The sequence below is a fragment of the Haliotis cracherodii genome, unplaced genomic scaffold (assembly GCF_022045235.1).
Source record: "Haliotis cracherodii isolate W230 unplaced genomic scaffold, xgHalCrac1.p SCAF_10, whole genome shotgun sequence".
Lineage (NCBI taxonomy): Eukaryota > Metazoa > Mollusca > Gastropoda > Lepetellida > Haliotidae > Haliotis > Haliotis cracherodii.
Genome location: NW_027266265.1, coordinates 8,614,211 through 8,630,097, shown reverse-complemented (window position 1 = coordinate 8,630,097; position 15,887 = coordinate 8,614,211). Strand labels below are relative to the sequence as shown.

Genomic DNA, 15,887 nt, shown 5'->3' with positions numbered 1-15,887 from the left:
GCTACATTGTTTCCCCCCAAAGTGTCATCTTGTCACATAAATGTTGTTGTCCCCCAGTACACACTCTGTTACTATTGTGTCCACCCTTTCTGCACGTGGGGTCCTCTAACGCAGCTACTGCCTGTCCAATTTGTCTGACCCACTCCCATATATTTCAGGCTAACCGAATCCAAGAATGAGGCACCAATTCACTTTTCAATCCATTCGATAGAAATTCAGTGGTAGCTAGATGTTTGTTTGTTGTTTAACACTGCACTAAGTAATATTCCAGCCATATGACAGCGGCCTGTAAAGAATCAAGTCTGGACCACACAATCAAGTGATTGACATCATGAGCTTCGATCCACCAATTGGGATACGATGACGTATCAACCAAGCGAGCCTCTAACGACAAGCATAGTCGCCCTTAAATAAGGCAAGCATAGGTTGCTGAAGACCTCTTCTAACCCAGATCTTCACGTTGGTAGCTAGATGTGTTTTCATGTGAAAACAACAGATATAATAAGTGTTGGGCACTTGCAATGACTTTTGTCACTTATGCTAGTTTGAGTGTTTGTGATGATGTTTTTTGGAATAATTTGGGCAATGTCTCTGAAATTTACAGAGAAAATACTTACCGGTAATTAAATTAGGAAACTTCCACATCTTATAAAATTAAGCCGATCATAAAAATTATCTATTTAAGGTTAATTTCCTTACACGATTTCCTAGAATACAATTATACAAAAATAACATTACAATGATCAAAATCAGCAAATTTTAATGTTTAGCCAACTCGAATGGATCCCAGCAAAGGTCTCTGAAAGAAACCACTAGAACGCCTCAAGTTGTTCTAAAAAGATGAATAGCTCGCGGCTTTTGAACCGGTTTCTGTCACAGAAGAGCTCTAAAGCAGATGACAAAATGTGAGATTAAGCCCGTTCACCGCGAATACGACGTGCCAGCTGTATGTCTTTGGGCATGATGGTGACCCGCTTTGCATGAATTGCACACAGGTTCGTGTCCTCAAATAGTCCGACCAGGTAGGCCTCTGCCGCCTCTTGTAGGGCCATAACCGCCGAACTCTGGAACCGAAGATCCGTCTTGAAGTCTTGAGCTATTTCTCGGGTTAGTCGTTGGAAGGGGAGTTTTCGGATTAGAAGTTCGGTAGATTTCTGATAGCGTCGGATTTCTCGTAGTGCCACCGTTCCTGAAAATGTAAATGTAATATATTTGCAACGAAACGTAAAGATACGGCAACGGATGAACCTTGTTGTTAAATATTTTGACGTCACCTATATTTGGTACTGTAACCGAACGGGTTATGGATAACCACATATCGGCGTATAATACGCTGTTCAAAGTGCAATCTCCAAATGTTTGGTTGGTTGTTTAACGCCTCACTCAGCAATAAATAATCGAGTCTGGACCAGACAATCCAGTGATTAATATCATGAGCTTCGATCCAAGCAATTAGGATTGATGACATGCATCAACCAAGTCTGTAGAGTGTAGTCAGCGAGCCTGACCATCCGATCCCGTTAGTCGCCTCTTATGACAAGCATAGTTGCCTTTTACGGCAAGCATGGATTGCTATTCCGGATCTTCAGGGGTCAATATCCAAATGGAGTATGGTTGACTCCGCGATAGGAGCGTAAAATAATTATGACACACACTTTACCTCATAACCGAGATCTGGATAACTTGGCATCCTTGGCGAAATATTGTGTTTCAATGTAAACATAGGAACATTTTTGTTGGTTCAATGTGAAAAAAATATTAATGAATGAATGTAAAAGAATAACAAAACAACTGAAATAACTGCTATATCGCTATGTTTCCCAACTAAAATATCGCAAACTAGTTTCTTTTTAACGCCGGTTGGGGTATGAGATTAAATCTGATTGACATCTAAAAACCCGATCTGTGGAAGTTGATTTGATTATAATGTAAACAAACTGAGACGGCCTTACCTGGCCTGTACCGATGGGGCTTTTTCACCCCCCCTGTGGCGGGTGCACTTTTTCTTGCGGCTTTGGTTGCAAGTTGTTTTCGCGGAGCCTTCCCGCCTGTTGATTTTCGGGCAGTTTGCTTCGTCCTCGCCATCTTAGCGTTCAGAGTTGATAAAGCATCAGTTATTTCAGTCTAGAAATGTGGCCTGTCAGAATGTAGCGACATAAACGCCCCGAAAGCAACCTTATCACGTTTTGCTTACACCTGTCGTCTGTCAGTCTTTGTTTGCATGAAATCCACGTGCAGCGCGTGCACTCATGACCATTGTCAGTACCAAACAAACCGAAATGGAGCATTAAAGTCAAAGGGGTCCACTCATAAGATCATTACGGATTTCGGGATTTTTTCGCTAATTTGAAACTTTATACTGCTTTCGTGAATTAATTATAACTAAATACCTCAATGAAAAGTCTCGTATATATTCTAACATCTTTCGGTACCATGAGCATATATAATTATATTACCAATGACAACACGTACCTATATATAACTTTCATGGTTATACATATTTATTTTTAAAGATACTGTCATATGTTATATGAAGTTATTCGTACTTGCCGGCATTACCATAGAGCAACCGTTCAAGCGCATGTGGCCACGCGTAGAGCTGTGACGAAGTGAACTATATACAGTTAACCCTCATTGATCCGGACTGCCCTGTGAATTTCTAAATACAACTGAGTATTATTTCATATACCAACGATTCGTTAAACCGAACGATATGTCACTGGGAAGGTTACTGCTTAGATTAAGGGGGTCTCAGTTTTAATAGAAATTGTTCTATTCAAACAAAGTTTTCTCATTTTTTTATAACGATCCACGTTTGTGATAAAATGCAGTTTTAATGCATTTTTCGACAAAGTTAAGATATAGAAATAAAAATATAGAAACTGAAAACATGCATGCACCCCGCGACAAATGATTTAATTAAAAAGACATACTGATTACAAAACGTTCGTCAGAACAATATTCGAAAACCATACGAGAATAAATCGTATTCCTGATCAAAGTTAGGAATCAAGCGTCGGTTTTAAATTTTCCTATACAGATATATAAGACACGAAGATCCTGCTCAACCGAACGGATTTAGCATGCACGCTACCGCTACCTTCATTGCTTTGACAAGTAAGTAAACAAGAGTAGCCCCCCTTGATTCAACAACTTCCGGTTTTTGCGAGAGAAGCACATGCAGAATATAGCAGTAGATGTGATACATGTTTGAAAGTTGATTTCACGAAAATGGCTTCCGCTAGAGCTATGGTCATAGGACAGGTGATCAAGAGGGGCATCGGACGACCCGACACAGTCAAAGTGCGATGCCTGAAAATGTCTCTAGACCGTTATCTTCTCAAGGTGACTAGATTTCTTGCCATATATATACTGATCCATCCATCCCCCTCACTGTAACTTCTCCCTTAAAATGTTTAAGAATCATAACCCCCAGGGACCCGTGAAGATTCTGGGGTAGAATAGGTCTTCAGCAACCCATGCTTGTCTCCCCCGTGAAGATTCCGGGGTAGAATAGGTCTTCAGCAACCCTTGCTTGTCTCCCCCGTGAAGATTCCGGGGTAGAACAGGTCTTCAGCAACCCATGCTTGTCTCCCCCGTGAAGATTCCGGGATAGAATAGGTCTTCAGCAACCCTTACTTGTCTCCCCCGTGAAGATTCCGGGGTAGAACAGGTCTTCAGCAACCCTTGCTTGTCTCCCCCGTGAAGATTCTGTGGTAGAATAGGTCTTCAGCAACCCATGCTTGTCTCCCCTGTGAAGATTCCGGGGTAGAATAGGTCTTCAGCAACCCTTGCTTGTCTCCCCCGTGAAGATTCCGGGATAGAATAGGTCTTCAGCAACCCATGCTTGTCTCCCCCGTGAAGATTCCGGGATAGAATAGGTCTTCAGCAACCCATGCTTGTCTCCCCCGTGAAGATTCCGGGGTAGAATAGGTCTTCAGCAACCCTTGCTTGTCTTCCCCGTGAAGATTCCGGGGTAGAATAGGTCTTCAGCAACCCTTGCTTGTCTCCCCCGTGAAGACTCCGGGGTAGAGTAGGTCTTCAGCAACCCATGCTTGTCTCCCCCGTGAAGATTCCGGGGTAGAATATGTCTTCAGCAACCCATGCTTGTCTCCCCCGTGAAGATTCCGGGGTAGAATATGTCTTCAGCAACCCTTGCTTGTCTCCCCCGTGAAGATTCCGGGGTAGAATAGGTCTTCAGCAACCCTTGCTTGTCTCCCCCGTGAATATTCCGGGATAGAATAGGTCTTCAGCAACCCATGCTTGCCGTAAAAGGTGACTATGCGTGTCGTAAAAAGCAAATAACGGGATCGGGTGGTCTGGCTCGCTGACTTGGTTGATACATGTCATCGATCCCAATTGCGCGGATCGCTGCTCATGATATTACTGGATTGTCTGGTCCAGACTCGATTATTACAGACTGACGTCATATAGCTGGAATATTGCTGATTTCGGCGTTAAACAACAAACCAACCAACATAACCCCCAGGCTCAGAATTATTAGAAAAAGCATTAATGTAGGATTAGGGTTCAGTTGCTCTAACCCAGACAAAATTTCAAGTGCGGAAATCTCTGTGAGAGCTTTAACGTAAGACGGACATGAGTGGCCCAGTGGTCTGCATCCCTTTACCATGCCAGGTTGTGAGCACCTCTCCCTCTGTAGTCTAGGGGAATGAGAGTATGCACGGAAAATGGAAGGTCAGTGGTTTGATTCCCAGACATGTCACACAAAAAGATGTTCGGATGGTACTTTTTGTTACCCTGCCTGGTGTTTGGTATTGAGGGGTTAAAACAAGCACTTTCTCGGCTCGGAGACAGAATACTGGCATTAGGTCAGACTAGTACAAACAGGCACATGCACACATGTATGCACATTGCAATAATCTTGAACGCGTCGTAAAAACCCCATTTTACCTCACTGCCATGCCAGGTTGAACTCATCATGGGTTTAATCCAAGGTTCACCCTAATGACAGGCCGCGGCATAGCTAGTGGTTAACATAGTTAAAGCAGGTTCGATTCCCAACTTGGGTACAAGTTATGAAGCTTGTTTGTTTGTCAGTACATCAACAAGGAATATACCGTATTTTTTTGTGTATAGTGCGCACCCAAGTATAATGCAAACCCCCCTCTAGTGGGTTCAGTATTTTAGAGAGAAAAAAATTAAAACATTATGAGCTGAAAAAAATTACACCATACCCCTTCAGCAAATTCCGGTAAACGAACAGGTGATGAGAAACTTGGTCAGAACAAATTTGAAATTTAACTGAACTAACACTAAAATAATGTTCAAAACTGCGTTAAGCAGGGTTATGGATTAACAAATGTCAACTCATCCGAGACTAATACAATCCCAGGACTTGTGACATTTCCTTGTGGACTACCACTGTTACTATTTGGAAGATGGTAACTGTGAGAGATCATCTTTGCAGACTTTGGAGAATGAAAGTAATTCTAGCTCTGTTAAATGTAAATCACTCTTTCAGTTTCACTCATTGATTTTCAGTACTTCAACAAGAGGATTCACCACTGGGCCATCGAGACGTCTGTGACCACGGATGTTGGCGACATAGTGTTGCTGCAGAGACTTCCCGAGAGGATGACGACGAAAGTCGGACATGAAGTGAAGGATGTTGTGTACAAGCTGGGGTCCGTAGTTGACCCCATTACTGGGACCAGGTGTCGGGGACAACAGTTCATTGATGAAACAGAACGACAACTACAGAAACTGAAAATCGACGGAGAACGATCATGATTGTTGTGTATTGATGCCATGTTTTTATAAATTTGAGTGTGTGAGACTTCGGTTATCTGTCACAGGAGAAACAAGGGGTGTAATGATACAGTCCTGAATATACGGTGTTGATTCTGATGCTATTACATGATGTGTTTCCTGTCACCTGCTTCAGTGCATTCACTCATTGAAGTGTTCGGGGATAAATGCATCTTCCTCAGGCAAGGCAGTTAACTGACTATAGAAGTCAACCCTTGCCTTTCTAGGCCGGAATTATGGGGATGTATTTTGGCTAAACTAACGAGTATGCATAGTCCAGTCAAAATCGTGCAACGAAATTGACATTTGGTTCCGAAACTGCCATGCAGATTTCGGCCAATTGCTGGATTTGCAAAGCATGTGTACTGTCAACTTAGCGACAACATATATTATCCAAATCTTTTCATTTTTTTATCAAGGGTCTCATGTGATTTGATGCACTTTGCGAAGTAAGACCAGTTTTATTACAATATAGATCTTGATCATCGATCAGATCGTCTTGACTGGGCGCTGCCATTTTGTTTGAAGCAAAGGCAAGTGATATGAGAGTTGGAATCTGATTGGTCAATAGGAGGGAAATAGAAGGGACATAACCCGTAATAGCCAATGGTGGCACTACGATTTAGCCCAGAAATTCCAGTCTAGTCTGGCAATGTTGGAAACTGGACTTTTACAGTTAGTTAACACCCTTGCCTCAGAAAGATGATGTATTCAAGGTTAAATGTGAAAAGACAGTGCATAACATGCAGTTCAAGCACAAGAAAACCTGTTTTGTTCAGAACCTATTAGTTCCTAAAACCTTGTCCAAATGCTATTGTTGGGAACATGCATCATTAGTCCAGAAATGTGTTAATTTTCGATGATTATGATGAAGAGGTACATTCTGAATTGATAAATTTTCTCTATGTGAAAGGGGGCGGTGGGGTAGCCTTGTGGTTAATGTGTTCACTCGTCATACCGAAGACCCGGATTTGATTCCCTACAAGGGTACAGTGTGTAAAGCTCATTTCTGGTGTCCCCCGCCGTGATATTGCTGGAAACTTAGTAAAAACGGCGTAAAACCCTACTCACTCACTTACTCACTGTATGTGAAAAATAAATGTGCTAGAAATGAAGATGACAAGGCATTGTCTAATATTTTGTCATTCACTGTCTGTATGCTATGCCTGGAACGAGTCCAAATTTTATACCTGGGTACCCAACCCGCTATTACCAGACCCTACCCAGGTACCCGCTAGCTGTAGGTCTAAGGAGATGAGAACAAAATGTTTGATTGAGCTCTGGCCAAAAGTATTTAGATACAGGTATAAAATGACCTGATCATGCATACACTGAACTTGTCTGAAGCTTTATCTTTATTCAAACATATCAAAGTCAGAAGGAATGCATGCTCAGTCAGAAAGAAATGCCAACATTGGCGCCTTGTAGTGTAACCATGGAGGTCTGCATAATTTTTGTCATTAAACGATATATAATATATATATAACATGACTTAGTCATGTTTGTACCAGGATCCTACTCAGTATGACTTGACAACCCGTAAAGATCCGGGGTAGAATAGGTAGAATATGCTTGTAGTAAGAGGCAACTAATGGATCGGGTGTTCAGGCTCCCTGACTTGGTTGATGCATGTTATCGTATCCGAATTGCGTGGATCGATGCTCATGATGTCAATCACTGGATTGTGTGGTCCAGACTCGATTATTTACAGACCGCCATCTTATAGCTGGAATATTGTGGGGTTAAACAACAAAGAAAGAAAGAAAGAAAAAACGTACCTTACCCTGACTGCATATGATTGAATTTCAGTATTTATCACTGAGGAACATGTGAATGTGAGAGTAATTCCACAGTCTGTGTCTGGATTGGCTACTGTTGGCATGAAGGTCAAGACAATCAACATTTTCTCTGTTGGGGCATGTGGACAGTCTAGTCCAACAGGTGAGACTGTTTTCTGATGCCAATATTGGCCATTCATTCCACTGTTGGAAATTTGTGTTTGTGTAAATTGTAGTCACATGGAAAGTGTTGAAAATAAATACATTGAAAAGAAGCATCAGGTACTGTGTTCCCATCATCTGTCGTGTTTGTTGCAGAGGCTGCTGGTACGCTGGTCTGTAGCTTAAAGTATGCACTGTATTGCATCCTGTTCAAAATTTGTATGCATGTGAATTGAGGATGGATGAAAATAATTTACACTGTGAGTCTACCCGTGAAGATACGGGGTAGAATAGGTCTTCAGCAACCCATTCTTGTCGTAAAAGGTGACTATGCTTGTCGTAAGAGGCGACTAACGGGATTGGGTGGTCCAGGCTCGCTGACTTGGTTGATGCATGTCATCGTTTCGCAATTGTGGATTGATGCCCATGATGCCAAACACTGGATTTTCTGGTCCAGACCTGATTATTTACAGAGCCCCGTCATATAGCTGGAATATTGCCGAGTGCGGCGTTAAACAACAAACAAACTTTGAGTCCAGGGAGAAGCAGAAACGTATGGTGGTTTCAGTTGAGAAGTAAGGAGTAATTTGATCACTATGTGCGTTCTCTGAATAGGTCGTCAACTCACGCTATACCAAGAGAATAGTCTTAATTCACAAAATCTTGTATTTCTGCCGTCAGTATTTTGGTTTGCAAAAATATTACTCATTTATGTGTTTTTGTACATGCTAGTTTTTTCTTTTGTAAGCCTAGTAGAGGCAGACAGCAGATTTGCATCATGGGGACAAACTAGTTGTTGAGCCATGTTACCAGGGAACAGGTACAGACATGTCACACATTGTTATTGTCACAACCCGATTGTCATTTCTGTTTCGTATGTTAGAGGACCATGTTAATCGTATGGGATCTGTTCTGCCGTGTAATCCCACCAGGTTCAAAGTTGAAGAACTGCCCAAGTGTTGCAATATCACGGAGGTTCATACAGCGCTAGAAATATAGAGAAGTTAATATATTTACAGAATTTGTTCCAGAAACAGGGGCGGCGGGGTAGCCTAGTGGTTAAAGCGTTCGCTCGTCACGCTGAAGACCCGGGTTCGATTCCCCACATGGGTACAATGTATGAAGCCCATTTCTGGTGTTCCCCGCCGTGATATTGCTGGAATATTGCTAAACGATGCGTAAAACAATACTCACTCACTCACTGTTCCAGAAATGATTTTTAGGACTACTAATATCCTGCTTCTCGTGGAACTTACAGCCATGAACTTGCTGATTTGTTGACTGACAGCCTCCATTAAAAAAACTCGGATATGCCACTTGGCAATCATCAAGAAGGCCTCAAGTTCACTGGAGTTCACTATTCTGTCAAACGCCGACAGTTGTTCCTGGTTTGTGTGTTATAGTTTCCAAATGGACATTTAAGTGAGTAATAAGACAATGCTTAAAGTGCTTGGGATTCTATCAAATCAAGCTGATTTTTCATTTTAAGATTGTAAACACATTTTCATTTCATATTTTAACTCTCTCAGAGATCAAACATAGGCTAATATTGTACTGTTTCAACCAAATGTTTTGAAAATTAAAACGAAGATATGTATTCTGATTGTGTGGTCAGAGACTGATAACAGATGTTATTGGTTATTGGTTGTTTATTGAAAACATTGGGGCCTCTTTAACGAAGTCCTGGGCCCACTTGCTCAAAGCGATCTTAGCGCTAAGATGATCGTAACTCCCATACTTTAACATAGACTTACAATAGTCATAGCGCTAAGATCACTTGTGCGAGTTGGTCCTAGTGGTAATCGGAGTTTCGGGCCATGCCCTACATACAAACAAAGAATTTTGGTGTAGTTGTCAAATAATTTCCTCAAAGAGAGTTTTGTCTTAGTCTAAAAGTATGGATCTGTTTTAAGTCAGAGAACGTCCTCGTATTTCAGGCCTTATCTCCGTTACTTGTCAGGAATAGACAGATACACGCCCTTCTTCAGTACAAAATGTTTGTGTGGTGGGTCCCTGACAAGATCGCGAAATCGTAACTGTCACGATATCAATCAACTGAGGCGCACGTAAAATCCATTACTCTCGCCTACCGGGACTGCATATCTTTAAGCCTTAGGCTTAATTACGGGCTTAAAACGAAAAAGGACAAAACTTGATAGGAAGAATGAATATCCCAAATGTAGTGCATGAAACAATACTCAAGAATGGAATAAGAGCAACACTTTAACATAAGACACGCTTTTCAACTTGAAAATTATGAGCCAAGAATAAGTTCAAAACTGAAATGGCAGCGGTTGAGCGGTAACGACAAAGCAATATCGCATGACGGTTGGTTTGTTGATTTACGCCGCACTCAGCAGTATTCCAGCTATATGACGGCGGTCTGTAAATAATCGAGTCTGGACCAGACAATCCAGTGATTGACATCATGAGCATCGATCCACGGAATTGGGATACGATGAGAGGCATCAACCAAGTCAGCGATCCTGGCCACCCGATCCCGTTAGTCGCCTCTTACGACAAGCGCGTTCGCTCGTCACGCCGAAGACCCGGGTTCGATTCCCGACATGGGTACAATGTGTGAAGCCCATTTCTGGTGTACCCCGCCGTGATATTGCTGGAATATTGCTAAAAGCGGCGTAAAAACAAACTAACTCACTCACTCACTCACTCTTACGACAAGCAAGGGTCACTGAAGACCTATTCTAGCCCGGATCTTCGCGGATGGACTAGTGAGTTGGTTGGTTGGTTTGTTGTTTAACGCCGCCCTGGATTGTCTGGTCCAGACTCGATTATTTACAGACCGCCGTCATATAGCTGGAATATTGCGGAGTGTGGCGTTAAACAACAAGCAAAACAAAACGAGCCTAGATCAGGTGGTCAGGCTCGGGGACTTGGTTCATCGCATAGTTGATTGCAAACAATTGCTATATAAAGAAGTAACAGAAAAAAATACTATTTTATTCGCTTAACAAAAGTGCCACCCAACACGACAAATGTGTTGACGATTGCACCTCACGTAGATGTTATTTAATGATACCACACCCCAAATTCCACTTCATTATTAACCCATCTTCATCTTCGTCTGCACCATGGCGATCTCCTGACAACTGGTCCTCATCATGCCATATTTAGATTTATATTGACAGGATCCTAGATTTTTGTGTGTTAAGAAAATACGGAAACCGAGTTGATGTAATTGTCTCAGTGTTCTCAAATATCCCACATACACATCAGCCGGAGGCTCCAAATTGTATCCGTTTTTAATGATCCAGCTGTGGAGCTCCAGATCCAGGGTGGTGACGTCATCCAGGAAGCCGCTCGCAATGGCTTCTGGGAGAACTTTCCATTCCCAGTGTTCGATGTCCATCTTTAAGACATCAACACGTCGCTGAAAGAAATACAAAAGTGAATACATTTGGACATTATGGATATAAAAGCTTATTGATATGGACGCATTCAAACTTTGACAAGTTGTGGTATTTTATTCTTTGAAAGGAGGAGATATCTCCTGTTCAGCAGCTTGCAGGAAATGCCGTGAACTCCGCTCACCTGTTGTATGTCTGAGCTGGATCTCCGCTCACCTCTTGTATGTTTGAGCTGGATCTCCGCTCACCTCTTGTATGTCTGAGCTGGATCTCCGCTCAACTATTGTACGTCTGAGCTGGATATGCGCTCCTCTCTTGTATGTCTGAGCTGGATCTCCGCTCACCTCATGTATATTTGAGCTCGGATTCCGCTCACCACATGTATGTCTGATCTGGAGCTCCGCTCACCTCTTGTATGTCTGAGCTGGATCTCCGCTCACCTCTTGTATGTCTGAGCTGGATCTCCGCTCACCTCTTGTATATCTGAGCTGGATCTCCGCTCACCTCTTGTATGTCTGAGCTGGATCTCTGCTCCCCTCTTGTATATCTGAGCTGGATCTCCGCTCACCTCTTGTATGTCTGAGCTGGATCTCCGCTCACCTCTTGTATGTCTGAGCTGGATCTCCGCTCACCTCTTGTATATCTGAGCTGCATCTCCGCTCACCTCTTGTATGTCTGAGCTGGATCTCCGCTCACCTGTTGTATATCTGAGCTGGATCTCCGCTCACCTCTTGTATGTCTGAGCTGGAGCTCCGCTCACCTCTTGAATGTCTGAGATGGATCTCCGCTCACCTCTTGTAGGTCTGAGCTGGATCTCCGCTCACAGTATGTATGTCTGAGCAGGAACTCGGCTCACAGTATGTATGTCTGAGCTGGATCTCCGCTCCCCTCTTGTAGGTCTGGAAAGTCTGCTCATCGTTATGCTTGTGTTGTCAGAGCACGTATTCCTCGTGTGTATTTGTTGTTTTTATTTACATGTTGTGCATTAAACGTTCCGGGACAGTGATGCCGCTGAGGTCATCGACTTACCCAAAGAACGAATTCCCAGGCCACTTAAGCGTTGACACTATCAACAAATAGTGGGTCCCTGAGCATACTAAACACTCCGCAAAAAACAATACTATTGGATTGTCAGATTTAAGTAGAGAGTTGTCTCACCTTTGCGTGGCCAAGCTCCTGTTTGATTGCTCCCAATGTACGCATCTCCCATCCAGTCTTGTTGGGTGGGATATGAACATTAGCATCCGACAATCCTATGTTATGGAAATATACTTGCTCACTCCGCTTGTAGCTCTTTTGATTCATGCTGAAATGTGAACCAGTGAAAATGTGACGCACAAAGCAGTTGTATTGACGTCATGCTGGAAAAATTGAATCGGAATATCTTGAGCGAGTGTGTTGTGGTTTAACGCCGCTTTTAGCTATATTTCAGCAATATCACAGCGGGGGAAACTAGACATGGGTCTTACACATCGGCGTGGCGAACGCTTTAACATTTAGACTACCCCACCGCAAAGAATAGTTGGAGTTAAGCGTTAAGTTAAGAGTAAGCACCCGCGAAAGTTTTAGGATAAAAAAAGAAATAATGATGACATTTTTTTTGTTTCATAAACAAACCGACCGCGATAAGCAAGCCTACATTGAAAAATAACAACAAAAAAACGAAACAGTTGCGTACCTCGGATCAAATGAATGAACTTCGCATCCGAACTGCTTCGCAATCTCGTCGTCAAAACTAAAGTCATTATTTATCCTGAAATCAAACAACCACACCATTTATACACAGCAACGGTTGACATGGGCCTATATTGATAATCAACACTGCTGTAGGTATTAAGTGAAATACTGGGATGCAGTGAAACGTGCCCTTTCTGATTATTATTGATCAGTGAAGAACCTAAGGTTAGTCTGTTTCACAGTCCCTGAACCATAGTATTTCCCCAGCCCTTACTGTAACGCTGTAGTCATCTTCCCGAGGCAAAGGAGTTAACTGAGTATAAAAGTCCAGTTTCCACCCTTGCCGAACTAGGCTGGAGGGACTGCATAGTAATGTGAAGTGTTTACCCGACAGAGTAGACAGACACTTGCTGGAGGGTTGTATAGTAATGTGAAGTGTTTACCCGACAGAGTAGACAAGACACTTGCTGGAGGGGCTGTAAAGTAATGTGAAGTGTTTACCCGACAGAGTAGACTAGACACTTGTTGGAGGGACTGTATTCCCGATCGTTGCACACTTCCCATCCACCGTCAGTCAGTTTACCCAGGCGGATGATGTCTTTACACAACACACCAACATTGTCTACAAACCTGAAAGAAAAATAAAATATAATAGGGTATGATTGGGTCCTAAAGGAATAGAATTATAGTATAAACCACACAAAATACCCCTAGATACAGGCAGGTGAGAGAGGAGGGTTACTGTGATACAGACAGGAGAGATAGGAGGGTTACCTGTGATACAGACAGGTGAGAGAGGAATGTTACCTGTGATACAGACAGGTGAGAGAGGAATGTTACCTTTGATACAGACAGGTGAGAGAGGAGGGTTACTGTGATACAGACAGGAGAGATAGGAGGGTTACCTGTGATACAGACAGGTGAGAGAGGAATGTTACCTGTGATACAGACAGGTGAGAGAGGAATGTTACCTGTGATACAGACAGGTGAGAGAGGAGGGTTACTGTGATACAGACAGGAGAGATAGGAGGGTTACCTGTGATACAGACAGGAGAGATAGGAGGGTTACCTGTGATACAGATAGGTGAGAGAAGAGGGTTACCTGTGATACAGACAGGTGAGAGAGGAGGGTTACCTGTGATACAGACACGTTATTTGTTTGTGTGTTAAATTCTGAAGGACGGCATCCGGCGGTATTTCGATAAATCCATCGTTATTTGTAAACCCATTCAAGCAATCTTGTGCAAGAAACACCTTGTTTTGTTCTCGCTGAAAAAAACAGAAATAACATTTTAAATCAGAAATAATTCCTTTGAATGGCTTAGGTTTCACTCCAAAATTGTCTCCACGCATTCTCAATATATGTCGCTTGTGTAGACTAGATGACTTGTGTATTAAGTACCGTAAAATACGGTTATAACGAACTCGCTTATAACGAACTTACTGATATTACGAACTTATTTCTTGGTGACGTCTATTTGCTGTATTTATTATGTATATATGCTTATTATGTGTGAGTGAGTGAGTATGGTTTAACGCCGCTTTTAGCAATATTCCAGCAATATCACGGCGGGGGGACACCAGAAATGGGCTTCACACATTGTACCCATGCTTATTATGAACTACGGTTATAACGAACTAAAATTAGTGGCCCCTTTGAGTTCGTTATAACCGTAGACATACATAGGAAAGCATTTTATACTCATATTAATAGCCCCAGTACATATACAGTGTAATATTGTTAGCGGGGATAAAACTACCCCTTTAAGTCTGAATGGACGATTGTGGAGAAAGGTGTGCAAGGTACAACTGGAACGTGTTTGATGATTGCATCGCTTCACGTCGAACTTCAGGATTCATGTAGTTTGTTTGTTGTTTAACGTCACACTCAGCAATATTCCAGCTATATGACGGCGGTTTGAAATAATCGAGTCTGGACCAGACAATCCAGTGATTGGCATCACAAGCATAGGTCCACGCAAATGGGATACGATGACATGCATCAACCAAGTCAGCGAGCCTGATCACCCGATCCCGTAAGTCGCCTTTTACAACAAGCATGGGTTGCTGAAGAGCTATTCTACCCCGGATCTTTACGGGTCAAGGAACATAATCAGGGATGGGACCTACGACAATGTGATCCTCCCACGACAAGCATGGGTTGCTGAAGAGCTATTCTAACCCGGATCTTCGCGGGTCAAGGAACATAATCAGGGTTGGGACCTACGACAATGTGATCCTGTCACGTTTAAGGGAAAACCCGCACATCGATCCCAGCGCCATGGACAAACATTTCCCAAAGAATACATATTTAATAAAAATAAATCCCCCCAACCCATTGCTATTCCTTTCGAAGCTCTAGCAGTCCATACTCATCACCATTTCAGCTCGTGGAGTTAAGATATTTCAAGATGTCTTCATACTCAAGGGTGCTTTTAAAGAATTATTTTTATTTAACCTTATACATAACTATATTTCGGGAACTGTATGTTAGCCTAGTGTTGTGATACTTGTCTTACCTGATAGGTGAGGGTATTTCCAGCAGGGGGCAGGCCTTGAACAATCTTTCCAACTTTTTCGTCCCATGTTTGAGTTGACTGATGGGAGGATTCAGACTTTTTCCAGACAACAACAGCTAGAAAGGTTCCAATTAGAAAAAAAAACATCCATTTTCTGCTCCTGCTAAAATGATAAAGACGTGTATTTGTTTCTTTTAGTCTAAGCCGTTTGTTTGTTTCATTCAGCAACAGTAGAGCCATACGTGCATCGAATTTTGACAAAACCCTGATATGATTATAATGCCAAGAAAGAAGAACATATGGGACACTTTTTAGAGTAGTATTAAACATCCTTGCAGATTTGTAACGATCGCTTAGAACTATATACTGAATCTGAATAGGAGAAGTATACGGTAAATATGTAAGGATATATTTCTGAGCCTTGAAGGAGTGTTTTGGGCCAAGTAAAGAGGAGTGACACCGAGTCCAGGCTGAAAATGACTTTAAGGGATTACATAGAGCCTGCTACACATGCACAAAGGATGAATAGGTCAACGTGGGGTCCTTAAGTCAATAAGGAACAGGATATTTGATATTCTTTGGGGGGATGGGGTTTTGAAAAAAAATAATTT

At 42.4% G+C, this 15,887-nt stretch overlaps 3 protein-coding genes across 3 annotated transcripts; 1 reads left to right on the top strand and 2 right to left on the bottom strand.

Annotated features, from left to right (window-relative positions):
* Positions 1-911: 911 nt before the first annotated feature.
* LOC139446138 (histone H3-like) lies at positions 912-2,085 on the bottom strand. The gene is made up of 2 exons (XM_071227440.1): positions 1,953-2,085; positions 912-1,189 (listed from the first exon to the last, which is right to left on the bottom strand). The coding sequence occupies exons 1-2, from the start codon at positions 2,083-2,085 to the stop codon at positions 912-914; spliced, it is 411 nt and encodes a 136-aa protein (XP_071083541.1).
* Positions 2,086-3,171: 1,086 nt separating this feature from the next.
* On the top strand, positions 3,172-7,820 carry LOC139446129 (small ribosomal subunit protein uS17m-like). Its single transcript, XM_071227430.1, has 2 exons — positions 3,172-3,345; positions 5,506-7,820. The coding sequence occupies exons 1-2, from the start codon at positions 3,232-3,234 to the stop codon at positions 5,752-5,754; spliced, it is 363 nt and encodes a 120-aa protein (XP_071083531.1). The 5' UTR covers positions 3,172-3,231; the 3' UTR covers positions 5,755-7,820.
* A 2,909-nt stretch (positions 7,821-10,729) lies between these two features.
* On the bottom strand, positions 10,730-15,423 carry LOC139447413 (probable methyltransferase-like protein 24). The gene is made up of 6 exons (XM_071228750.1): positions 15,277-15,423; positions 13,893-14,026; positions 13,259-13,387; positions 12,759-12,833; positions 12,239-12,386; positions 10,730-11,103 (listed from the first exon to the last, which is right to left on the bottom strand). Exons 1-6 carry the CDS (start codon positions 15,421-15,423, stop codon positions 10,777-10,779), a joined length of 960 nt encoding a protein of 319 aa, XP_071084851.1. The 3' UTR covers positions 10,730-10,776.
* Between the last annotated feature and the right edge of the window lie 464 nt (positions 15,424-15,887).